This window comes from Biomphalaria glabrata, chromosome 14, assembly GCF_947242115.1.
Source record: "Biomphalaria glabrata chromosome 14, xgBioGlab47.1, whole genome shotgun sequence".
NCBI lineage: Eukaryota > Metazoa > Mollusca > Gastropoda > Planorbidae > Biomphalaria > Biomphalaria glabrata.
Genome location: NC_074724.1, coordinates 18,754,464 through 18,781,847, shown reverse-complemented (window position 1 = coordinate 18,781,847; position 27,384 = coordinate 18,754,464). Strand labels below are relative to the sequence as shown.

General features: G+C 36.5%; 1 protein-coding gene across 2 annotated transcripts in view; it reads right to left on the bottom strand.

Moving 5' to 3' along the window:
* LOC106072785 (Golgi pH regulator-like) overlaps nucleotides 1-27,134 on the bottom strand; it is a 37,316-nt gene extending 10,182 nt beyond the window's left edge. Inside the window, exons 1-9 of one of the 2 annotated variants that reach the window (XM_056010929.1) lie at nucleotides 27,116-27,134; nucleotides 23,572-23,741; nucleotides 21,711-21,770; nucleotides 21,479-21,582; nucleotides 19,005-19,111; nucleotides 18,481-18,591; nucleotides 15,442-15,562; nucleotides 6,298-6,378; nucleotides 4,086-4,198 (exon numbers count right to left, since the gene is read on the bottom strand). In XM_056010929.1, coding sequence (XP_055866904.1) covers nucleotides 4,086-4,198; nucleotides 6,298-6,378; nucleotides 15,442-15,562; nucleotides 18,481-18,591; nucleotides 19,005-19,111; nucleotides 21,479-21,582; nucleotides 21,711-21,770; nucleotides 23,572-23,613 — 739 coding nt within the window. In that variant the 5' untranslated portion in view covers nucleotides 23,614-23,741; nucleotides 27,116-27,134. Of the gene's footprint in view, nucleotides 1-4,085; nucleotides 4,199-6,297; nucleotides 6,379-15,441; nucleotides 15,563-18,480; nucleotides 18,592-19,004; nucleotides 19,112-21,478; nucleotides 21,583-21,710; nucleotides 21,771-23,571; nucleotides 23,742-26,917; nucleotides 27,065-27,115 lie in introns of those variants that run through there. The other variant, XM_056010928.1, reaches the window with a different exon arrangement.
* Nucleotides 27,135-27,384: the final 250 nt, after the last annotated feature.

The following is a 27,384-nucleotide window of genomic DNA, read 5'->3' as shown; positions in this document are numbered from 1 at the left end:
TGAGTTTACTGTTATTGGTGTTTATTTAGAGTCATTTATTATTACAGTTTGTTCTCTCTCTATCAGAAAATCCTGAATCAATTGATACAATGAACCAGCAATGCCAAAATATTTTAATTTTTTAAGCAAGCTATGGCGGTGAACTAGTTCAAATGCCTTAGAAAAATCTAATAAGATAGCATCTATTTGCACATTATTATCTAAGCCTTTTGTAAAATCATCAATTAGTCCTATTAGTTAGTTTCAGCCATTTTAACATTTATTATTTTTTGTATCAAAATAAATAAATTGCTCAACCCAAAAGCATTCACTTTCTTGCTGGAAAAAGAAAAGGTTTGTTTGAAATAATTAAACCTGGAAGTATATTTTAATTGTAAGCTCTGAAGTTAGTAATTCAGTTCATTTAATTTTTCAATAACCCTCAATGGCAAATAAGAAACAAGATAAAGCCTCAATTTTTTTTTTAAATGATGATTCCGGGCAGGACTTGGCGCTAGCGTATTCTGGCCTTTTTCTCTAAGTAAGAAGATATAATAAAAAAAGTCGAGGGCCATATCAAATTTAATAATAAAGAGGCAAGCCTGGCCAATAGTATTATGCGAGGGACATTCTCGCTATGCCTACATATTGCGCACATATGCCTATAATGGGCGTGATCTTTTTAAAAATATTCTCAATGTTATGTTTCTGTCGCTGGCGTTATTTTTTTTAATAAAAGTTGTCACTATAATAAAGTACAATAGACAGAAGAAATTCTACTATTCTGAGACAAAAAAATCCAGAAGAATCACAAAACCATTTGACCCATATTGTTGCATACGCCTCGCAAAAAGCGGTCTACATTTAACAAGAATAAGAAGATAAAACGACGTCTCCAACTTCAGATATTTTTATTTTTGTACTTTTAACCTTACTAATATTCAGATAAATTACACTGAAAATAAAACATTTTTTTTCTCCGCCCCCTCTCCTTGTTGTTAGTTGGTTGTTAGCTACAAACAGCTAGTACAATTGAACCAATAAAGGCGTTTTATATTTTTACCAAATAAACTTTAAATAACTTGAATAAACTTCTTATGTGAACATAAACTCAATATATATAACTGTTATTACAATATTTACAAATTTAACTTGAGATAAACTGATATTTAAACGAATCTAGCTCACTACAAAACAACATCTTTACTCTTTCGTGTTTCAAGATTGTCTGCCATTTCACATTTGCATCACGCTAATTTCATCATCCTCAATGCATAATTACCAATCAATCGCTTTAATATAGATTTATATCTACACTCTATAATCGGCTCAAAATATGCTACTCTCAACTAACAGCCATTTCGAGTGACTTTCTAATTACTAGATCTATTTACAGGGCGGGCTATTCGACTCAAAAAGAATATTACAAACAACCCGCAAAAATTCAAGTCCAGGGGAGAGTCAACGATTATAGAAAAAAACGTGGGAATCCCTCGCGTGCCACTTTTTTCTTTTTAGAGTTTTCAAAATAACTTTGTATTGTACGAATATTGTCTTCCCCCGTCCCCTAAAGTTTTCAAAGGATAATGGAATCATTAGGATGGAAATACAATTTTTAAGTAATTTTTTTTTAATTATTAAAACCAAAAATTAAAAAAAAAGGAATCTTGTAATAATGATTTGGCACCCCTTACATTCGACCGCCTGCGTGCCATGCACACATTGCACAATAGGTAGCGGTGGTCCAGCACACAATTTACATACAATGTACACACCCACATAATAATTTAAATAATTGCAAGCTTTCTGAAACGTTTTCCAAGATATAACATCTTTCTGTGCAATCCTTCTGAAAGCACTAACTTGTTGAATAAGCTGATTCTGTCTCTGAAATATCCCATACTCTGCATAATTTTCGTATAAGTTTATGATTGTTGCTACTGCATCATTTTTTGTAAACAACTCACATCATCAATGTGTACTTCATTGAGGAGAAACCTTTTCAAGTTTTCATGCTTTTTTCTTGCATTTCTGAACAAATACGCAATACTTCAAAAGCATGAAAAACTGTACAATAAATACTTTTAGCCACTGCAAACTGATTAATATTTAAATGTTGTAAAACTAGGCTACCCTAATAAAGGCTTAATGGGAGCTACTAAATGAAAATTATGATCAGCATTTAGATGTTTAGTTTTATCCATAAGCGCAACAGAAAACTGTCATCAACATTTCTAGCATCATTCTCCATTGTAGTTGTTGATTTTTCTTGACCTCTTTATAAACAGGTACTCTGTAAGTTTGATGTTTTGTGTACAACATCCATCACCCTGTCATCGACTTGAACAGAAAGCCAAACCAAGGAATACTTTATGCAGGAATTAACAGAATCAGCGAGAAACATGCAGAACGACAACATGCAAAAAGTCAAAAGAAAACATGCTGATGCAATTTCTGAGAAGAAGGCAGGATGCTGCAAAGTAAAAGCACTACCCATTCCTTTAACACAGGAGCCTGCTAAGCAGTGAAGATGAAATAATGACCAAGAAGAAAACGCCAAAAGGTGGTAACTTTAAAGTTATTAGTTAAAAGATTAAGAAAGATTTTAAAATAAAAGCGTAACATTAATCGACTTTTTATGAAAGCAGGGCATAAACCATCCCACCCTGACATTTTATAGTAAGCGTGACAGACTCTATAAAGTTGGGACGTCTGGTCACCTTACTCAAGGGGGAGAACTCCATCCTTAAACTATCTATACTAATAATGTACAAGTAATTTCCCTTATTCAATACCAAACAAAATAATTAATTACCAATAATTAACTGTCTAATTGAGTATTTTTGTTTATTAATTCATTTTTATTAGGTAAAATAAATAATTGTTTAAAGTACCAACTTGATATTGAAGATTAGCATTAACAATTATTTAAGGAGACTAAACCCAACAAATTTATCCACATCTGTGAATACTTAAGTATTGGTATTTGTTTCCCATTAAACAAAATAACAAATTACCTGTAACTAATTGTTTAATTGGCTACTTTTTTAAAACATTGATTCATGTCTTGTCTGTCAATGAATAATTGTGTGAAGTTTCGGCTTGATCCGGGAATTTGTGTTGGAAAAATAAAGTGTTAACACTTTTTACCAGGCAGACAAACAAAGTTGATACAAACCTTGTAAAAATCACATCTAGGATTGGAATTGCTTATGTTAGATTATGTCGATTTCTTAAAAGGGATTTCCTTGCTCTACTGCATTGTTTCTATACATGCACAACCATATGTTGAGTTGTAAGTAGATCTGTGTGGCTGCCACCTATGTTTGGCTCAGTACAATTCTAATAAAATATTTTTGCTATTTTCTAGCTTTTTAAAAAATTAGAAGAGTTAAAAAAAGCTGATCTAATTAGAAAATGAATAAGGATTGACAAAATTAAAATCAACTTATGATGGTAAGTAACCCTGTATCCTAAACTATTGAAGTATTGTATTCGGTCAATCCAAAGTTACTATTGAATCCTTGTATTGAAAACTAACTCTTGAATTGAAAACTCTAACACAGCGCTAAGATATATTAACAGAAATATTTTGATACAAGATGCTAATGCTATTAGATCTTGTACAGAAGAAATAGAAAATGCAACCTCTGATTAGCTTTCCATTAACTTAAGAAGACATGAAAAGACTAAAACAAACTGAAATTAAGATTATTACTATTTGCATGTTGACCAGAAGTATTAATGTAACAAATATTGCCAATGATATGCATTCAAAGTTCATGACTTATATAACAAAACTCTTGCATGCAACCTAAAACAGTTGTAACAGAGCAAGCAGAAAAAAATAGCTATGGTACTAATTACAACCCTGAGGGATAAAATGATGTCTAAGTACTTTTCACAATGGATCATGATGCAAGTGATAAAACACTTTTATAAAATTATAATTAATTACCACATTCCGTTTATGCTATTTATTATTAAAATAAAGGTATGAAACTATTTATATAAATAACAACTTATTAAACTCAATATTATCATTTTTTTTTCAACCTCTTTAATTAGATGAATCAACAGAAAATTTTTCAAAATCCAAAGGATACTTTCTGTATAAGGACTAACACTGGTGGCTGCACTCTTGAGAAGGCCCCATATACCTTTAGCTGGTGAAGACAAACTGGCTTGTCTCAAACTATCTCTCTGAGATAAAGCTATTCTTGAAATACAAACTACATATTTACCTAGCAGGTAGTAATTCATATGCATAGTATAGTATATAAGATTCTGAAAGCAAATAAAAAGCTACAAAAGAAATTCCATGTTTGGAGAAGAAATAGAAAAGATGAAAACAGATGGCAAGATGTGGTATAAGACTGGAATAAATTGAATGAGTTTATGAAAGTAGAATTTTTTTGAAGTTCTATAGAGATGTACAGATAAAGTAACATAAAATAAAATTCTTCTAACAACACATAAACTCTTCTCATTACAAATAATCCTATATATTCTCAAAGCATATTTATTATTTGTTAACCCAATGGCTACTATTGCGCCTACTTTCCCTGGCTAATAATATACCCAAGGGCGCTAAGTCACAAAGCATGGGGTTATATAGAGCTGGCTGGGATTTTTTAAAAAGGAGAAATTAAAATGTTACTGAAAAAATTAAACAAACAAAAACTGATGTTATTCTTACTTTCACTTTAACTTTAGTTTCTATGCTTGGATGAGAATTTTTGTGTTTTTCCTTTGCAGTGTTGGACCTTTTCAGCAATGACCTTTCAATTTTTAGACTCCCTTAATTAACAAAGGTACCAAATACATCTGATAATAACATGACATTGATAGACATTGATCATGAGAATCTAGCAGTAGATCTTAACTTTGATCCAGTTTGATTCTGAGAGGGATCTAGTTCTACCCCTAGTGTCAATGAACCTACAACTTCTTGGACTGATATTTTGACCAGTGTTGTTGACCAAATGGAAATTTTTGATGACCTAGCTGAAGGGGAGGGGAGGTACACAACATTGATGAGGAAAGCAGTCCATTAGATTTCAGAAATGATGCATCTTAGAGCTAATAGTAACTAAGATAAATAGACCTGGTACGCCTTAAAGCCAAAACGAAAAGACGTATCTTGATTAGGGAGCTGCTGTTTGCCGATGACGCAGTACTCATATCTCATTCACAAGGTCTACAGAAGCTAGTGAATGCCTTGGCAGCCGCTTGTTAAGAGTTTAGCCTTACAATAAGTCTCTCTATAACTGAAATCCTGGCACAAGACCTTGCAGAAATACCTGGGATACATTTTGGGAACCACTCATTTACAATGGTGCAGGAATTTACCTACTTGGGATCAGCACTTGCCAGTAACCTAGATTTAGACATCAAGCTGACAAAAAAAATAGGAAAAGCTACTACAGCATTGGCAAACTCTTCAAGTGAGTCTGGAAAAATGCCAAATAGACCACAGCAACCAAAATCCTAGTCTACAATGCCTGTGTTTTGAGCACTCTTCTTTATGGGAGTGAAAGCCTGTCAACATACATGTACCAAGAGCACAGATTGAATAGTTTCCACTTCCGCTGCCTGAGACACATAATGTGCATCTCTTGGAGTGACCATGTCTCCAATCAGGAAGTTTTGAGATTGGCCAACATGAACAGCATGTGTGCTCTCCTGACACAAAGAAGACTATGTTGGCTCGGACATGTCACCCGCATGCCAGATAGTAGAATCCCGAAAGATATCTTATATGCTGAGCTTGAGGAAGGAGTCAGACCCAAGGGCTGCCCAAGACTAGCCTACAGAGATGTCTGCAAGCAAGACATGAGAGCCACAGACATCAATGAAAGTATATGGGAAGAAATAGCCAAAGACCGGACAGCATGGAGACAGACTGTGCGTGCTGGGACAATACTCGCTGAGAGCAAAAGAAACGAAGCAGCCTTAATCAAGAGGTAAAAAAAAAGAATCAGATGCATACACAAACACAAATTGTGGCAAAGTCTGCCACTCTAGAATTGGCTTGAAAAGCCACACCAGATTCTTCCCCGTCTCAAGACGAAACTAAAACCAGTGACTCATCTGGGCGCATCCATTGCTTTTCGAGATAAAAGGAGCCATATATTTAAAAAAAAAACAGATTAGAGAAAAGATTGATTGACCAACTATTTTAAGCTAAAATAATTTCTCTAAAAATGTATTTTAAAAAAAGGTAATAAATGTCAATAAAGGAATACAAAATAATAAAGTAGGATAGTAAACTACAACACAAAGTTAAACATTTAAAAAATACGAAATAATATTTACTTTTTTTTCTTCACAATAATCCTGTCTAAGGTCTGCAAAAGTCTTTTCTCAATGCTTTGAATATCCGCCTCTGTTACATGCCTGTACCACAATGGTTAAAATCAATTACACACAAGTTAGGTGGATGCTTAAAAAAAAATGTTTTAAATACAAATGTTTTCCACCACAACAGAGATATTCTAAAATTAATAATACTTCAGTGCTTGTTGGCAATGCAACAAAACCAACCATCAAGCAAAAGATTGGTTTTACAGAAATAATCCACAAGGCCATTATCAAAAAATCAAAGGCCTCAACACAGCAATTGACATTACTCATCAAGATCAAATATTTATCAATCCAGAAGATGTGTATCTCCTAATACCCAGAATAGAAAGATGTACAATAGAAAGAGAACACTCACTTGGAGCAATACTCAGTAACAAAGGACAATTACTATTTTATCCAGCCTTGGTCAATAACATTGAAACAATGTGCCAAAGAGATACTGGGGAATCAAATTTAATTGTTACTATAGAACTTGTATTACAAGAACAGTTCCAGAATTAATTTGAATCTGTAAATTTGGGTGATGGACGTCTACGTCAATGTTAAACTGCTGTTATTCGGGTTGATTCTCCATAAATAACTGGTACTATTATAGCTATTGTAATGGAGAAACCTATAAAACAACTGATAACCACTGATAACCACTGATAACATTCTAATATTCTTGTGACGGCCCTCAAGTATTGCATGTGTGAGTGGCTTGTTTGGTGTCTAGGGGATGATTATTTTGAGTTTGCAACACACTGGGCCATCTGAGATATATTGGAAGCAGGCACTCAACAAATCAAACAATGGAGAAAGTTACAAAAACTTTAATGAATGAATGGTAATTTATTTACATAAAATATACATGGCAGAATAAAATGGGGTTTGCATCTATCTCTTAGTAATATTAAAACATCATTCTACGCTTTTTATGAGAGAGTATATGTCACTTTTGTCCTATGAACTTATCTAATTGTCCTAACGACGCAATAGCTGGCTATGCTCCTGTGTGGAGGTTGTGCTCTAGCGGGTAGAGGTTGCAGGTGACTCAGTACTTGTGGAGTCTCAATCCAAAGTCCTGTGGTGTGTTGTGGGCACAGTAGAGCAGGTGGACGGCTACCGTGGGCACAAAGTGTGCTACAGGCAGAGCTGATCTACCATAGGCAGCGTTGTCAACAGGATAGGTCCAATAAGTTGCGATGAGTAGGCGAGGGTCTAGTATAGACACGTAGTCTCAGGAACGTAGTGTCTAATAGGTGAGATGATGACAAATGGAATTGGTAAAATAGATGGCTGATAGTAGCAATATAAAACGTACAAAGGAAGGGAGACAATAATCTCAATTGAACATAAGCGGAAAGAGGGGATGAATGGTTAATGGTCAGCGACCGTGATGCCATTGTTTACATGCGGCCGACAGCCATGAACAATGGAGTGAACATAAATGTAGAGAGTGTCCATTCAAGGGGCACAACTCTTGCCTAAGTAAAATAAATAAGGGTAGATAATTTCCAACTCTTTTCTTAGTGCAGTGTCAGTGCGTTAGTAAAATCATCAAGATGATCAGCCAAGATAAAGGAAATAAAATAAGATGTACACATATATATACAAGGTTGTGTCAATGATCAATTGACGCAATATAGAGATGACATAAGTTCATGCAATTAAATATGTACACATGAAATAATTGTTTTCTACTCACGTAAGTTAGAAATACACAATGCAGACATTAAACATGAATGAAATAAGCTAAATCCAAATAATATTATCCAACAAGAATAACACACAAACTAATTAATTTGAAACGTGATTAAGTTTGGTTTACCACCAGGTACTCCTCTAGAAGTAAGAGTGAACGATATAGTCCAGACTCGACTGTCAGCGAGATGGAGAAAATGACAAAGTGTGTCTATTCCGCCTTGGTTTAGCTTATAAAGGTCCGGAAGAGATGGGCTGAAAAGGGAGGGATGAGAGACTAAAGATTATCTCCCATGTGGCTGAATCTAACTCGAGAATGGAGTCGCACCTAGAGATGTCAAGAGGCGTGTTGACATGGATTATCTCCTTGATCAAAGAGAGACGTGGGTAGGGTAGGAGATAAGAATGAAGTATGTCTGGAAGTGCGGGATGGGTAGGTTTGCCCAGGTGGTGTCTGTCACAGTCTCAGTTGACATTGCCTGATTTAATGTTCACATCATGTTAAGACGTTTAAAAGACACGTGGAATTCCTGATGTAGAAAACAGGAAGTAGAATGAATAAAGTTGACTTTGAGTTCAGTCAAGTCAGTAAAGTGGTATCCTTTGGACCGGGTGGTCAAGTAGTATATTTTGGGCCGGGACGGACAGTAGCGACTTAGAAAAGTCGAGCAGTATTTAAAGTTAAGAAGTATCTTTTAGGCAGTTGATGCCAGTGTTCTTTTCGAGACATGTATTATTATTCTGGATTATTCTGTACAGTGTTACCCGCTGAGATGCGGACGTGATATGTAATATACTCTGGAGACTTTAACATATTGGATATTTTTGATAACGCTGTTATGCGGATAGGATTTTCTTGACTTGTAGCACTAACAAGAAGTGCAGTATTATTATTATTGTTGTCAAATATACTTTGTATTTGTCTGTTGAAACGGACTTAAGTCAATTTGTGGTATATATGTTTGTCACGTGTCAAGAGTACTCCAGGAAGCATGAACCCAGCATTCCACGACTTTCGCATTCTTCAATTACACCATTTAACCTTTTTACAGTGTTGACCATGAACGTCAGACACCTAGAGCCAATGACCAACGCCTGTGCTAAGACTGTTTATCTTTCTCCAGGTCAAGGGGAGATAAGCGAAAAGTCATGGCCACGGTGTCGCAAATGTGGTGGATTCAGTCTAGCGAGAAGAGGAAAAGGTGGGGTTTGGTGGTGAAATCGGGCCTAAGAGTAAGAAATAACTGAGATTTGATTTGATTTGTTGATTTGAGGCACATCGGCACAATTTAGGCCATGTCGTGCCTGCAGTCCCTTAAGGACTACTCTCTCTCTAAACAGCAAGGGCCAGATTCTATACAGTAATATAATTAAAATTAAGGTCTATTCACAGTTAAAATAGTAAAGGTAGTAAAAATTTAAATATTTGGTAAAAATCTAATGTAAATAGTGTATGTTCACAAATTCAGAAATCACATCTTCGTAGATAGCCCCACTTCCCGAATAAAGCCCAGTACCTTCCCAGGGTCGACATTATTAAATAGTGTTTTTAGATTAGTGGCTCTAAAATGTTTCGCCCTGACATCCTGGTATCTGGGGCAATCAACGAGGATATGTTCCACGGTGAGGCGAGAGTCACAGTACTCGCAAAGTGGGGGCTCCTCTCTCTTCAGTACAAAAGAGTGCGTGATGTAGGTGTGGCCAATCCTAAGTCTGGACATGGTTGTGCTACCACGCCTTGTCAGACCCTTAGATGTGGGCCGCCACCTGACATCCGCCACAATCTGCCTGAGTTTACTGTGAGTCTCAGCCTCCCATCGGTTCTGCCACTCTCGATAGGTGGCAGAGGCAATACTTTGTCTCAGGTCCGAGTAGGGGATTTGGGTTCCTGACACCGCATGATTTAGGGCTCTCTTTGCTTCTCTGTCTGCGGCTTCGTTTCCCTCAATGCCAACATGGGAGGGGACCCAGATGAAGGTGACATCCCTACGGTCGGCTGTTATTAGGTCCAACAGCTTCAGGCTCTTATGTACCAATGGGATGTCAGTCTTCATCCGCCCCAAAGCTTGCAATGCAGATTTGGAGTCGGAGCAGATTATAAATTTCCTCCTTTCTGATGCTTTTACGGCCATAAGTGCAAGCAATATTGCGTGCAATTCGGCCGTAAAGATGGAGCAGCCATCGGGGAGTCTACGGGAGATTGTTTTGTTCCGAAAGGAGCAGGCACACGCGACCTTTCCCTCCATTTTGGATCCGTCTGTGTAGATGGTGCCACAATCTCCGTAGCTCTCCTGCAGTTCCCTAAAGTGGACTTGTAGTATGCTTGGGTCTGTATTTTCTTTTTTGAAATTAAGGAGGGATAAATTTAATTTGGGTTTATTCATTAGCCAAGGAGGATTCTGAGGGGTTTCTATTTTAGAGATTTGGTCAATGGGTGGGGTTAAATTTTGGATGGGTTCTCTCATTCGAAGGCCCAGCGGCTGTATGACGTTAGGCCTTCGATTGTATAATTCTACCTCTGTGGGGTTAAATATGGAGTCAAAAGCAGGGTTCGTGGGGTTGGATTTTAGCTTGACTATATACTGCATTGCAAGCTTTTTCATTCTTATATCCATGGGGAGTTCTCCAGCCTCCACATGGAGACTTGGGATAGGTGATGTACGAAACGCGCCGAGACAGAGACGCAGGGCAGCATTTTGTATTGGTTCCAGTATTTTTAGGTACGACTTCCTTGCTGCTCCATATATTATGGATCCGTAGTCTAGCTTGGATCGAATTAGACTCCGATAGAGCAGCAGCAAGGTATCTCTGTCAGCTCCCCAGTCCGTATGGCTGAGTACTCTTAGTATGTTTAATGACTTTTGGCATTTCTTCTTAAGTTCCTTAATGTGGGGGAGAAAATTAAATTTGGAATCTAAGGTGAGGCCTAAAAATTTTGTAGTTTTCACGACAGGGATCTTCTTTTTGTGTATAAATAGTTCAGGGTCTGGGTGGAGTCCCCTTAGATTACAAAAATGCATACTAACTGTTTTGGAGTCTGAGAATTTGAAACCATTATAGTTTGCCCAACCCTGAATTTTGTTTAAACATAACTGTAATTTCCTTTCTAAGGTGTTCATGTTTTTCCCATAAGTAAGAATGACAAAGTCATCAACATACAAAGAGCACTCTATGCCAGGGGACAGCGCATTTATGATGCTATTTATTTTAATGTTGAACAGGGTGACTGACAGAATGCTGCCCTGGGGTACACCCATTTCCTGGTCATGAGTGTCAGAAGCGGAGTTGCCCACTCGAACCTGAAATTTTCGATCTTTCAGGAATTCCTCCACAAAACGGGGGAGGTGTCCCTTAAGCCCCATAAGCGCCAGGTCACGTAGAATGCCATGTTTCCAGGTTGTGTCATAGGCCTTTTCTATATCGAAGAATACAGCTACTAGATGTTCTCTTCTGAGTAATGCATTTCTAATATAAGCTTCCAGCCTTACCAGGTGGTCAGTTGTTGTCCGCCCCTGCCGGAATCCGCACTGGTAGTTTGAGATCACTTTATTCCTTTCCAGGTACCAGACCAGCCTACTGTTAATCATTCTTTCCATGGTTTTGCAGATGCAGCTTGTTAGTGCTATTGGTCGATAGTTAGCTGGGTCAGAGCCGTCTCTTCCCGGTTTAGGTATCGGTATAACTGTGGCTTTTCTCCAGCTGTTTGGGAAAGCGCCTGTTTGCCACACACAGTTATAGACCCCTAGCAGGACTGCCAATGAGGGTTCGGGAAGGTGCTTGAGGAACTGGTAATGGATTTCGTCTTCTCCAGGCGCTGTGTCATGTGACTTGTCCAGCGATTCCCTCAGTTCTTCAAGCGAGAACGGTTTGTTGTAGTCTTCATTGTTCTCTGACCTGAAATCAATGGGGTGTCTTTCCTCCCTGGTTTTGACTTTTTGGAACTCTGGCGTGTAGTGTGCAGTGGATGGTTTTTCTGCTATTGAGGATGCAAGGCAGTCAGCTATTTCTCTGGGGGACGTGACAGTTCGTCCTTGATTTTTCAAATGCCCTATTGCATTTGATTCTTTCCCTTTGATTCGCCTTACTGCCTTCCAAACCGCTCTAGCAGAAGTTTTGGCATCCAGACTGCCGACAAAACTTCTCCAGGAATTCCTTTTGGCTGACCGTATGGTTTGTCTAGCCTTTGCTCTAGCTATCCTGAATAGCTTTAGGTTTTCCTGGGAAGGATTCTTTATAAATGCAGCCAGTCGTTTTTTCCTATCACCAATAGCACTTTTGCAAGCTGTATCAAACCATGGTTTGCTAGGCCGTTTTGGATTTGCAGAGGTTAGGGGTACAACTTTCCTGGCTATACTTAGTAGCTTGCTAGCAAAGGTATCAGCTGGGTTCTGTTCATGGAGGATATTTTCTGTGATATCCTCAGAGCATCTTTTTTGGAATTGTTCCCAATCGGCCTTATTCAGTTTCCACCGCTGAGGTCGTCCCAATGAAGGGAGATTGTTAGTAATGATGATTGGGAAGTGATCACTTCCCCGTAGATCATTGCTAACTGACCATTTAAAATCGTCCAGAAGTCCGGGGACGCATACGGTGAGGTCAATGCATGTGAATGATCCAGTTCCTGGGTGCAAGTAGGTCGGTGATGCATCATTAAGTATGCATAAATCATGTTGGAGGAAGATATCCTCCAGCATACGACCTCTTGTGTCGGTATTGTTGGATCCCCACATGGTGTTATGGGCATTGAAATCCCCAAGGATTAAATAAGGCCGGGGGAGTTGTTTCAATAGGTCCTCCATGTCTGTTCGGTTTAATGGAGCGCCTGGTGGTAGATACAGGCTGCAGCAAGTGATAACCTTGTGAAGGGTTATCCTAGCTGCTACGGCCTGTAGTGTGGTCTGTAGTTCTACCCTCTCATGGGGGATGCTATCCTTCACAAGGATACAGACTCCACCTGATGCTCTCTCTGCATCCTCAACATTCTTGGTGTAAGCACGGTAGCTTCGGAAGCTGATGCAATCTTTTAGAAATGTTTCCTGTAAGCAGACAGCTACAGGAGTCTCAGAGTCCATCAGTAGCTGCATTTCCTCGTAATTGGCCTTGAGGCCTCTACAATTCCACTGTACAATTCTGGAATCCATGGCTTATTCTAGATGACCTACTTGGAGCTATTTGGCCTTGGGAGGCCCCCGGGGGGGGTTTCCCTTTATTCCAGTGACCTTGGTATTTTTATTCTTGGGTTTGGATGGAGAGGAGGACAACCCCCTTTTGGGGGAAGTCTTTCTCTCTGGAGAGGGGAGATCCCTCTGGTTAGAGCGGAGGTTATTTCCTCCTCTCTCACCTCGGGCATCCTCTCCGCTTTGATTTCTCCCCTTAGGGAGTTGGTCAACCTCTAACTCAGTAGAGGTTGGGGTGTCTGGCTGGGTTCTCTGAGGAGAACCTGTGTCAGACATGATGTCTCCGGGTTCTCCCGGAGTATTGGTTTTGACATGCTGCTCAGTCTCCATGCTCTCATCAGCGAGCACAGAGAACCTGTTCTTTAGCATGACAACAGGGCTTTCTTGTTTCTTCAGAGGTGTGTTCTTTGGCGGTGTTTTCTTCTGAGTTGGGGGAGGAGGAGGGGGTGGTGGGGTCAATGTGTCCGTCTGTGTGGCTATGGATCTTCCTTTCTTAGCAACAGCCTGGGCGTAGGTCTTTGTCAAGCCGAATTGGCCCTTGGGTAGGGCCAGTACAGCCGATTTCGCCTGGCTAAAGGTACATCCGTTTCTTGCCTTGTACTCCTGCACGGCAACCTCCTGTTTCCACACAGGGCAGTCCTTGGAGTAGGCTGAGTGGCCAGCTTGACAGTTTGGGCATTTGAACTGGGCTGTGCAGCCCTTGTCCTCATGACCCTCTCCAGCACATCTGGCACACACAGTGTTCCTCTTACAGACTGCCGCGCCGTGTCCATAACCCTGGCACTTGAAGCACCTCATGGGGTTAGGTATGTAGGGCCTCACTGGAACTCGTAGGTATCCTGCCTTCACATACTCTGGCGGTGTCCTAGTTCCGAATGTGAGGATAATAGTGGCGGTTTTGACCTCCTCACCCTCCCTGCGCCTGGTAATGCGCCGGGCATGGGTGACTCCTTCAATGCCCTCCACTATTTCCTTCTCGGAACATTCCAGTAGGTCCCTAGAGCTGATTACACCTCTGCTGGTGTTCAGACTCTTGTGTGGCATGACTTCCACTTGGAGATCACAGAGTCTTCTGCATCTTAAAAGCCCATCAGAGTGTGTCTTGCTGTCTACTTCTACAAGGAGTTCCATTGTTTTGTGTAGCTTAGACACACTCTTGGGCTCTCCCACTACTGACTTGAGTCCCTTATAGATAATAAAAGGGCTCAACTTGGTCAGGCTTTTTCCCTCCTCTGTGCATCTAACCACCAGAAATGATGGCCAGGTGGCACAGCTTTTTGCGACCTCCTCTTTTTTATCGTCAATTCGTCGTTTCTTGCCCAGACATAGGTCTGGGGCAAGTAGTTTTGTGTGTGTTTTTTGGTCCATATATATTTTGGTTAATTCGGCACCTGTGCTCCCCACCCGCCATCGAGTCCAACAAGGGGACGGGCCATTCGGATGTCCAGAATGAGCCCGCCAGGGCTACACAGGTGCTATACTCAGTCAGCTGCTACATCGGACATGTGTCCAATACAGCAGCTCCCTGATTGACCCTCCAGCCACCGCCCTCCAGCATAGGTCGACGACCTATGCTGGTAGCTCGGCATGACCAGCCGGTTGACCCAGAGCGGGCCATCTGGGTCTCAGGTCTAGGGGAACTTGGAGCCAAAGTATTGTGTTGTTGTGGTTTATCCTCAGATAGCCACCACTCAAACACCAGGATCTCTTTATCCCCCCTTACCCGTCGCAGTCCACGGCAAACGGACTGGTCTAGGACGTAGTGAGAATTTAAAGTTAAGGAGACAGTGTGATGATCAATGAAGGCAGACTTAGGAAAAGAGGAGGCAGACACAATGATAGAAAAGAAGTAGGGCACTTTTGAGCTCCAAAAGTGCTAAGGAAAGAGGAGCGCAGTTTAACGTCATGTCTCGGGACGCAAGAAATAACTGAGATAAAATAAATAAATAATAATTAATGCTGTGATAAAATTGAGTGACTGTCAGCAAGGTTTTGGGCTGTTACAATTCTAATAAGAAAAAAGCAAATCAAGTCAGCTAACATCATGAACTTTCATGCTGAAGATGATCAATTACTTCAGTCACAGAGAAAGAAATCTGAAATAACGACCCTTAAAAGACATTTTACCTCCTATAATTCAGCTTAAATATTATATAATTGAATAACTTTTATTTTATGATGAAACAAATTTTCAAATGTTAATATTTCAAATTTTGTATCAGTAATAAAAGTTTACCTTATAAAATAAGACATGTATGTATATGGGCAATTAACTGCACCAAATCCAGATAAAATTGCCATCAAAGTTACTCCAATTACACCAACACGCCCTATACATTGTTCTATAGAAAATATACCTGCAAAAATTAATTTAATAAAATTATGTATAATATATGAAGCTTAACTAGTAATGATTATATAGCTATTCTTCATTCCTAAAATATTATATATATATATATAACCATGTAAACATGTAATGCCATCCAGTTAAAATAAGTATCAGATTCTCTAGCTAAAGAATATATCAGTGGCACAAAAGAGGAAAGTAAGCCAGACTGTCTTAGTACTACTGGGGCATATAGGTTCAAACAGAAATTGGTTACACAAAGGATTTTTGAAAGAAAGGTTCAAAAGATGTAGAGTGGACTCTGATAAATTCAAAGTGGAAAAAAACATAGAGCAACTTTGAAAAAGAAGCTTTTGAATTACACTATTACAAGGGGGAAACAACGAATAGTTGGGATTTCCTTCAAAGTTAGTGAAGTCATCAGAAGTGAAAGTATTCCTATTTTATGTTTGAGATTAGTATTTAGACTTGTAGAACTTGACCATGTTGCTCTGATTAGAACAGAGAAAATTGTGGCAATACTAACCACAGTGGTTAAATTTATTCAAAACAATTCTTTAGACCCAATATGTTGTTTTTTTTAAAGCTGACATAAGATTTAACATTGTTCCATTTTTAAACACTATTTGATTTTTTTTTGTGTGGCCACATTTTTCCTTGGCGCAAAAAACTATAAAATAATCTTTTGTGTACTATGAAGCCTGAATACATTGACTGAAGACGATTTTGTGTGTAAAAATTTCTAAAAACAAAATGAAACGTAGATTTAACTATATTATTTGGTGTGTTGAGGGTAAAGGTATAAAGATAATTTAATTCTTGGCTGAGAGAGCATTATGATGCTAAAGGGATAACAAAAAAAGGAATCTGACCAAAAGCAACACATAGCTTATGAAATACTTAAATATTGAAATAAGAAGCCATTTTAATTTTAATTCAACATAAAAAAAACTATAAATCATGGGCCAAAATTAAATTAGGGGAGAGCCACAATGTGTGGGGGGTGGTTCAATCAAGGGAGGGGAGAGAAAAGTGATATCAAATTGGTCAGAAGTGGGTGTCTTTAGGAAGGTGTTTTAATTAAATGTATCACATACTAGAATGCACTAGCAAAAAAAAAGGGTATTGCTAAAATGCGAAAAGTTTCATTGAAATTGTAAAAAAAATAATCTAAGAGGGGTGGTAGGACTAAAGTGATATGTGAGCATTACAATTTGTAGGATGTAAATCAGTAGTTCCAAAACCTTTTTGTCTCATAGACCCCTTGCCATGTTTTCTGGTTTTAGGTAGACCCCCTGCTTAACTTATATTGCATTTTTGCACATTCATAAACTCATTCATCATAAATTCATTTTTTAAAACTAATTTCTAACTGCTGTGAGTCGAAGAGTAAAAACGTAATTTAAAGCTACATCATAAGTTAGAGAGATCTATCTTTTTTACAGATAAAATTCAAATTTAAACCAATTAAAATAATAATTAATATGTATTGCTGTATTCACAAAACACATTAGAAAGTATTTTTTTTTATGTTCATCATCCATTTCTACTGATATTGTTTCATATAGGAATTTGTTGTTTTATGAAGCAGTCCTTCAAACAAAAAAGTTTTCGCAATGAGCAGTTTCTCGTATATTTCTTGATCTTTCACGTCTGGCTCAAATATTGTTTTCACTTACAGGAGAAGGGTCAAAGGTGAGTTACAGGCGCCTAAACCAGTAAGCTTCAGGCAGGAGGGACTCATTAGCCTTTGCTTGCAGCCCAACTAGCTGAAGGAAAATCTCGGCTGCTTTGCAGCTATACCCAAATATGGGAAAGGTTTTGTGGGTCAGCACTGGGGAAAAATATGGTGCTGACGACCATTAGGCAGTTTGCAGCTTTAATGCTGTAACTCATCCCACCATTGTGCCCTTGAACAGTAGTGTTACTTAAAGAAATTCGTTGCATAATGGCAGATGTAGGTTTGTGCAAGACATTTTTTAAAACTACTACAACGGCTGGTAAAATCAATGTTTTATCTATAGTTTTTTCCGTATTAGGCTATAAGTAAAGAGATCTTGAAAGACGCTCACAAACCACCATCTTTTTTATATGATGTTGAAGAGAGATTTTGTGGGTCTATTCTGAGCTTTATCTTTGAGTTTTGACATTTTTTCACACCTTAATGTTTTTATCAGGGTGACATCATCTCAAATAATCCTCCAGTGTAATTGGTTTGATATGGTCATAAAAAGGCTCTTAAGACAACCCTTATTCAACAAGGATATAAATAATCAACGCTGTAAAATCTAGATTTCTTTTTGTTAAACATTAATTACATGTAGACAAAATTAACTATTTAAATTAGTATTGAAATTAGATATAACTATTTTACTTTTGAATAGTGTGATAAATATTTATAACTAAGATACAAATCATTTATAAGTGTTTGAAATAGTTACATTAACGGGTTGTAAAAATTAAAGTCATGACTTGCTTAAATGAAATCCACTATCCTAGACCCCCATGGACATGTCATAGACCTCCAATTTAATATTTTACTTTCATTGACCCCTTGGAAGTCCTCATAGATCCCTGGGGGTCTATATAGACTACTTTTGGGAATCACTGATGTAAATAGTAAAAAAGGCCACGCCAAAAAATATTAAACAAACTATAAATAATTAAAAAGCAGAAGAATAGTCCGATAGTGTAAATAAGACTTTCTGTTAAGACGGTGAGTTGGAAGGTTTGGGGGGGGGGGGGGGGGGGGGGGAGAGGGAGCGATACTCTGATTTATAGGCCTGTACAAATTATAAGTAAAAAAAAGGTAGCGTTCCATGGCAAAATAAACAATATATAGCCTGGGACTGAATCAGTGGGCAATTTTGTGTAATTACCATTAATTAATTACTATTAATAAAGAAGCTTCAAAAAATTAAAACTTACCATGTTTAGGGCTCAGAATTGGAAAAGGATCCCCAACTCTCCAAAACAAGTATAATGTTAGGCACCAAACTCCTGCAGCTATAATCACTCGAAAATGTCGCTTTTGTGGAACTAACAAGAGCAAAGATTGTTTTCAATGACAGATAAAATACATGTTTAAAATAATAATTAGTTTTAAGTATAACTTTAAGAAAAAAAAAGATTGTACCATGTTCATTATAATTCAGTTCCATGGATATGTCAAAACTAAACTCTTGTTTGTAAATAAATGGCACAAGGACAGGAGGGTATTTTTGTCTTAAAGCTGGATATACAGGCTGGACCAAAAGTAGATTTACAGTTAGTAATAGCAATAACTTTTTACCAGACAGACAAAGTGAGTTGATACAAGCTTTGTAAAAAAAAAATTGGAAAACACAAGATCAAGGAGTGCAGTATTTTAAATGGCTTTGACTTACATGTAATGCAGACAAAGGGGTCTAATAAAACATACAAGATGTAATTTCTTAAGTTTTAAAACTTACCTATCCTGACATTCTGTATGAGGTAGTAGGCAATATAGTATGGCAATACTGCTATCAGAACAAACAAAATTGCATATAATCCTAATTTCCAATGGAGAAACCTTGAGCTGTTGATATAATGAATTATTTTTATTTTGAATTTAAAAACATATTTGAAGTATTTAAATATTAATTTCAGCATATTATTTACAATCTACCATGACAAGATAATCTCAATCAAACATTTAACTCTCATTATCTGTTATCTGTATGTAATTAAATGGGACCTCAAAGCAGCGAATATTGATACTTAATACTGGGAAGACAAAGTCCTAGACTATGCTATGTGAGAGAGATGGTGACCAAGGAAGCTATGGACAGCAAAAAACATGGACCTCAGCTCTGGAAGAAAAGCATGTTATACAAAAAATGGCTGGCTCCTCTACTACCAAAGCGAAAGCCACCTTAGCCTGCAATATACAGGATGCGTCAAAAAATGTATACACACTTTAAACTGTCATAGACAAATTATTTCCCGTTCTAAAATGCTAAATTTCTGGACATGGAGAGCTTAATGTCCAACTGGAAAAATAAATGAGATTAATGTGAGTAATGATCAAACTGGTGGCCTTCAGCATCAATACATTGCTGAGTATGAGTTAACACTGATTCCGGAGTCTGTACATCATACCAAAAAGTCCACTTAGATTTCTGCGCACACCGCCTGAATCTCATTCCACAGTGTGTCCAGGTGACGTGGTTTACATTTGTACACCTGTACACCTCATCTTGAACTGTGCCCCATAAGAAGAAATCCAGCGGCATGAGATCTGGAGAGCATGCAGGAAACTCGATTGGTCCCCTGCGGCCTATCCACTCGCCTGGCACATAGTGATCTGGGTATGCTCGTACGTCCCTATGATAATGCGGCGGGGCGCCATCTTGTTGGAAATAAACTCATCATTACCGAATAATGCACGAATGGCAGGGAATATGGAGTCAGCAAGCATTGTTAAGTATGTTTCTCCAGCAACAGTACCTTCAAAGCAAAAAGGCCCAATGAGTCCCCCACACATTTACACCAGGCAATTTCACAGCCTTTTCAACTGTAATGCGAGGATTATCTTCAGCCCAGTACACACAATTGTGCCTATTGACAGTTCCATTGAGTTTGAATTGGGCTTCATCTGACCAAATTATGCCACCCATAAATCCAGAGTCATGTTTCGCCCTCTCCTGAACCCATTCACAAAATTCTAACCTTCGATCTGGATTGTCGTCACTTACCTGCTGCACCAGCCTTGAAATGTACACACGAAACTTCCCTTTCTCAGAATGCGTAGCACACTACTAGAACTTACATCACTCTCACGTGCCGCTTGCCTTGACGCTGAAACAGTTCCAAGAGAGGCAGTTGTGGACTCATCACTTGTAGCTGTACGAGGTCGCCCTGATTGACCTTTATGCACATCACAAACTGTTCCATGAACATTACTCACATTAATCACATTTTTTTTCTCCAATTGGACATTAAGCTTTCCATATCCAGAAATTTAGCATTGTAGAAAGGGAAATTGTCTATGACAGTTCAAAGTGTGTGTATAAATTTTTTGATGCACCCAGTATATGGATGGGAGTGTCTCTTTTAAATAGGCCAACAGTCACATGAAAAAGTGTTCCACAAGATGAACCAGTTGTTATGACTGAAGGAGGCCAACAATGTTTAATAAATCACAGCCAATATTATACAACTGGCAACATGCAAAGCTAACTGTTCAAATGCTTCTGTACAGCCAACTTTGTACTGCTGTATCAAACTCTATAGGGCTCTTCATATCATCCTGGACTTGTACCTATTTCTCTGTTCCAGACCCTCTTCACACTGGACTCACTTTAGAGGACTGTAACTTCCTCTTTTGTGAACCATGAAGAAGTGAAGTCACTTGATACCTTCGCTCTTTATATAGGGTACCCGAACGCCTTCTTAAATTCATGGTACCTCATCAGTTGCTTCTAGAAGAACAAATGACCATATCAGACATAAATGGCCTGAAACATCGCCACATTCATCATGGTTGACCACCTGCCTAGTGCTGGCCTGTGTTATTTGCATTAGCTATGATTACACACACACACCTTAACACCTTTCCGCATCACCACCAAAGTTACAATATTTTGATTAAATAGAATTGAGAAAACATAATGACACAATAAATTAACATAATGACCTAATAGTATAAATTGAATAAAATCCACACTGAAAATACTGAAATAAAAATGCAAATTCACAACTGATTCACCAAAGCTAAATATATTTTCTAGAAGACACTCAAACATCTAAGAAAGGAGAGCTACTTTTAGTTTTGCTGGAAAATACCAACACTTTCCAGGTGACATTACTGAACTTCACTAACAACCTGGGATAAGTCTGATATCTTGATATGTAACATTCAGTAATAAACATCAATCAGTAATTAATGCAATGTGTCACTTACCTGGTCTCCATGATTCCCAAAATTTCAAAGATAATGAGCTCAAACATGATGCATGATAATGAAAATGTGATAGAAAACACAAGAAGAACAACAGTATGATGAACCTACAAAAAAAAAAAAAAACAATCACAAGAAAATTTTTAAAAAAATTTTTATATGGATTTTAAGCAGCTAAAATCAAAGCATGTAATTAGAAAACAACAGTTTTATTTATTTGTTGCTTGATATTTACCTCATAGTCTCTGTAAAGCTGTTTTAAGAAGAAAACCCAGCCACCTCCAAAAAATAAAATCTGAAAAACAAAGCATTTAAACATTATTTCTTATATTTTAAATTAGAAGATAGGTTACTTTAAATTTAAATAGCTCTCAAAAGAACAAAATATTTGTTTTGATATTATAAAAACAACAGTTTCCTATTTAAGTATAATGAAATAATGATTTTTTTTTTTTGAAGATCTGGTAAAGAAGCCAGAGTGGCATGTCTGCTGTTTTCTGTTGATTTTGTATATATCTGTACATGCTGTTATTCACAATTCTGTTGTTATATTTATGAATAAGTATTGTGTGTTTTAAACTGCGTAATTGCCATGCATTTGAAAATGTTTCTATCTCCATCTAAAACTGGGTTGCTAAAATGAGACCAGTCAGATCAGGCTTTAGGTGATATAAAAAGTATTGATTTTATTGAACAAACTCAGCTCTTTATTTTATTTTATACTAGTTCTAGCGAGAGTAAATAAATTATTTTTGTGCAATGTGGTGTATTAACTACTAAACTTTTATAAATAAATTTGAAATTTTGCTAGATGATCTTGACTTGCATAGGAAAACAAAGACAAAAAAAATTCAAAAAGTTAAAACAAGAAAAACATTTTAAAAATACTTTTTTTTAAAACAAAGGAAAGAACCGCTAATAACTACCATTTATATGAAAATTACAAGGTTTAGCTCCCTTTTTGATATATAAAACAAAATTAATTTATTAGTACTAAATGACTTAATAATTGGATAATTTTTAAATTGATTTGTGTATTGTCATCCACTATGAATAATTATGCAAAATTTCAATTTGATCCAAGAATAGGAAGTCGTAGAAAAAACATGTAAACATGTAATTTATATAAGGTGATTAAATCCATATATTATACATCCATTATAGCACAGTGCAGGTCAGGGCACTGTCCTGCTGTCTCATATTTCTCATGGCTATGGTCAATTTTTGACACACTGTGTCTCATATTCTTTTTGACTGCCCCAGATTGCTATTCTCCGTCTCGACAGGTCAGGGAAACCAAAAATTCTCGACCTGTATGGTGACATGTTTGCACTAAACAAAACAGCAGGGTTTCTGCCCAGAGCTTTTGCAAGAGAGGATTTGAGCCTCTCAAGCCCTCAATCAAATGGAGTTTGATGATGATGATATATATATACATCCACATCTCTCAAGTAGCATTTATTTCCTTTATTTTTATATCAATCAAAATAATTAATCACCAATACTTAACTAACTGGTTAATTTTTTTTATTGATTCATGTCAAAGTTTTAACTTGATCCAGGAATGGGTGTCACAGTCTTAGTTGACATTGCATGATCTAAAGTTCACGTCATGTTAAGAGTTAAAAGACACATGGAATTCCTGATGTAGAAAACAGGAAGTAGAATGAATAAAGTTGACTTTGAGTTCAGTCAAGTCAAGTCAGTAAGGTTTTGCTCCCGGTCCATAAAGTCAACTTTATTCATTCTACTTCCTATTTTCTACATCAGGAATTCCACGTGTCTTTTAACTCTTAACATGACGTGAACTTTAGATCATGCAATGTCAACTAAGACTGTGACAATGGGCAAAGGGAGAAAAAACACAGAGTGAGTTGATATATAATATGCTTTGTAAAAAAAAAGCATATTATACAATACTAATATAGAAATTATCATAATAACTATCGATATAGAATCTAGATTTTCCATCGAAATAAAATGACATGAATGGATAAAAATATGGTGAGGTGTTTGATAAAATTTTAAACACAGGTGTTCAATACATACATCTAAATATAGATCTATTACTAATATTGTATAGAGATACTTCATACCAATGAAAAAGTCATAATTATCGAATCCACCAAAAGAGACATTTCAATATTATTTTACTCTAGTCTGTCTAGCATGTAGATCATCAAGATATCTAGAATCAGTATATGATTATGATCTATCTAGACTACTTCAAGTACTTCAGTCTTCAGCTTCTCAAGTCTTTCTTAATCTAGATATAGTAAATATGAAAAAAAAAATAAAAAATATATATATATATATATATATATATATATATACTAGACATATGTTACCCGCGACCCGCGGGTCTTTATTTGCGCATTACTGTCGATATAGTCACTGAGAGTGTTTTGTAAACAATTAAACGAAATAATAATGTAATAAGTAAAGCGAATGTGTCAATGTAAAAATAGTGTGAATGAAGCTATGAAATCAAAATAGCTAATAGGCTTAAATCCATTTTTTTTTCAAATTAAAACATTTGCTTGTAGGCCTACATATATTTGATTAAAATTTGAGATGAATAGACTAAATTTTGTATGTTCATGTGTATAAAGTATAAAGTATATATTGAGGTAGACATAGATCTAAATCTACACTAATCTAAACATTGGCTTTTATAGAGTTCATTCTGTGCTGTGCATGCGTGACCTTTTTTCATGAATGAATATAGGCCTATCTCAACACGGCTACGCAGCTTTAGCGAACAGCGAACGAATGTATTAAAATGCTTTAGAAAAACAAATTTGATTGTTAATTTGATTAAAATATGAAATGAATGGACAATAATTAGTATATTTATGTGTTAAAGCACAAAAAACTATCTTTGCGAAAAGAAGTTTTATCATCTTAGAGTTCAATAAGAGTTTTAGACCTAGGCCTAGGAATAGACTCAGTAGAGAGATGTGTTAATGTGTAACCATTGGTAATGTATAATGAAATAATGTTCGCCAGGAAATCTGTAGTCACAGATATCAGGAACTAATTTATGTAAAAAATGCTTTTGAATAATCTAGTGGATTGGATTTAGATGTATGTTAAACTTAACTAATGATCCTTTCAAGTTTTTTCTCTTTCGCTACGAAAATAAATTTAGGTTTGCGAAAATGGGATTACCCGAAGCCGATACATTCATATCTATTAAAAAACAAAAAGAGCGATAGCTTTGTTAAATGAATGGGATTATAAAGTGAACAATTAAACGACATAATTTTTAGTACGCGATTCATGAATGAATATAGATCTAGGCCTATCTCAACTCGGCTTCGCAGCTTTCGTTAACAATGTAGCTTTAGAAAACCAAATTTGAATGTTTATTTGATCAAAATATGAAGTGAATGGACTTTAATTAATATGTTTATGTGTTAAAGTATAAAACTATCTGTGCGAAGAGAAGTTTTATCATCTTAGTGTTGAATTAGAGTTTTAGATCTAGGGATGGGATTATAAAGTAACAATAAAACGAAATAATTTTTAGTACGCGATTCATGAATGAATATAGATCTAGGCCTTTAACTCGGCTTCGCAGCTTTCGTAGATGAATGTAGCTTTAGAAAACCAAATTTGAATGTTTATTTGATCAAAATATGAAATGAATGGACTTTAATTAATATGTTTATGTGTTAAAGTATAAAACTATCTGTGCGAAGAGAAGTTTTATCATCTTAGAGTTGAATTAGAGTTTTAGATCTAGGGATGGGATTATAAAGTAAACAATTAAACGAATTAATATTTAGTACGCGATTCATTACGGTATTGTCTAATGAAAGAATGTTCGTCAGGAAATCTGTAATCACAGATATAAGGAACTAATTAATGTAAAAAATGCTTTTGAAACACAAAATTGAAGGTTAATTTTATTATATAATGAAATCAATGGATCTTCTTTGGTCTTTTCATGTGTCAAAGTAAAAAACTATCTGCGCAAAGTGTATTTCTTAAAATTAGATCTAGGTCTAAATCCTTTCTATCTTTTCTCATGTCAACATTGTAGACATGGCCTAGATCCATAAAATACTATAGCTGTAATAGAGTCGGACAACTTTATTTTTTTTGAGGGTCTTAAGTTTGTTTTAGGGCTACAATACATACACTATGGTCTAAGTTGGTACCCAAGGAACATTCCTGCCTAGTTTTATCAAGATTGGTCAAGCGGTTTTGATGTCTATAAGTAACATACATACATACATACATACATACATACATACATACATACATACATACATACCCCTCACATTCTACTTTATAATATAGATATAAGGAAATTTGTCTTACAATTTGTGCATTACACCAAACAAAAAACATTATAACTATAAGAAACCAAAGTGTACATTCACACCAGACTCACTCATAATTTACATGTGTGACAAAGTTTATACCAGATTGTTCTTATTTAATGATTTGATTGCCAGGGGAACAAAAGAGTGTTTGTGTCTGTTTGTCTTTGCTATCGGTGTCTTGTATCTCTTTTGTGATGGTAAAATCACAAAATCCTGACACAAAGGGTGATTCTTTATTTCGAGGATCTTGTTAGCTTTTTTATAGATGTTTGTCTCAAACAACTGCCCAAATGGGGTTTGTTTTTTGCCAATGATTTTGCCAGCAGCATTTAGGATTCTATAAAGTTTATTTTTATTTTTAATGCCCAGATTGCCATACCAGGCAGTGATATTGAAACTTAAAATATTGCAGATGTGAGCGTGATAAAAAATAGCCAAGGCCTTTTCGCTAACATTAAACGAGGACAGTTTTCTTAGTAATCGTAATCTTTGCTGCCCTTTTTTGCTGATATAACCAGTATTTGCAGTAAAAGTTAGTTTATTGTCTAGGATAGTACCAAGATATTTAAAGGTTTGCACATATAATAACAAAATAGGATAGGTTAGTCACAAGTTAGTGGTTAAAAATAAGTTTAGTAGTCATCCTTATTCTCCTTAAACTAAAGAAGATTTTGATACTATACTTCATTTTCTTTTCTAGATCTATGTCGAACCATTGTCAAATAATGCGCTGTCAAAGTCAAACTTTCAAATTTGGGCCTATAGGTGTTCGAATAGCATAATAAATAAACTACTCTAGATACTGATAGTACAGTGATAGATCTAGCTAGTAGATGATAGACGTAGATCTAGGTCTAGATCTAGTAGTCTTGTAGACTGTAGACCTATATTTTGGATTTATGGCTTAATTATCATTATTATGGCTATAATAATAACTAGTTACTAGTATAGTATAACTTTATAGATCTAATTATAAGTATATAACTAAGTATCATTGTATTAATTATGTATATTGTTATAATTATTATTGTATCATATAAAAAATTGATACTGATAGTAGATACAGACACTAATGACACTATGAGTGACTATGACTATCACTAGAAACCTAGATTTCTATTTCTATATAGATCTAGATCTATAGTCTAGACTCTATATATTAGATCTAGAATATTCCAATATCTAGATCTAGTCTAGATAGATCATGATGATGTTTTTTTATTATAGTCTAGTTACTAGATCTAGATCTAGTTAGATCTATATAGACTTAGAGTTTAATAACGTAGCAACTCAGCAAGACATTTACTTTAGACTTAGATTTATATAGGTAGCTTATTGCACTGGCCTATCTAAATCTAGATCATTTTCTTCTTCCTCGTTCTCATTATATGATTACTAGTCTACCGGCGGCGTAGCATACGCCTCTACTTTGCAGGGCGGGCCTTGGGCCACTGCAACCTATGCGTCCGCAGTGTGCCCCACACTTTCATAAGACCCGCTCTAATTCTAGGTGTGTAAATTATTAAATTAAACCATTTTATATTATAACCTTTAACAGATTTCCCGCGAGCACCT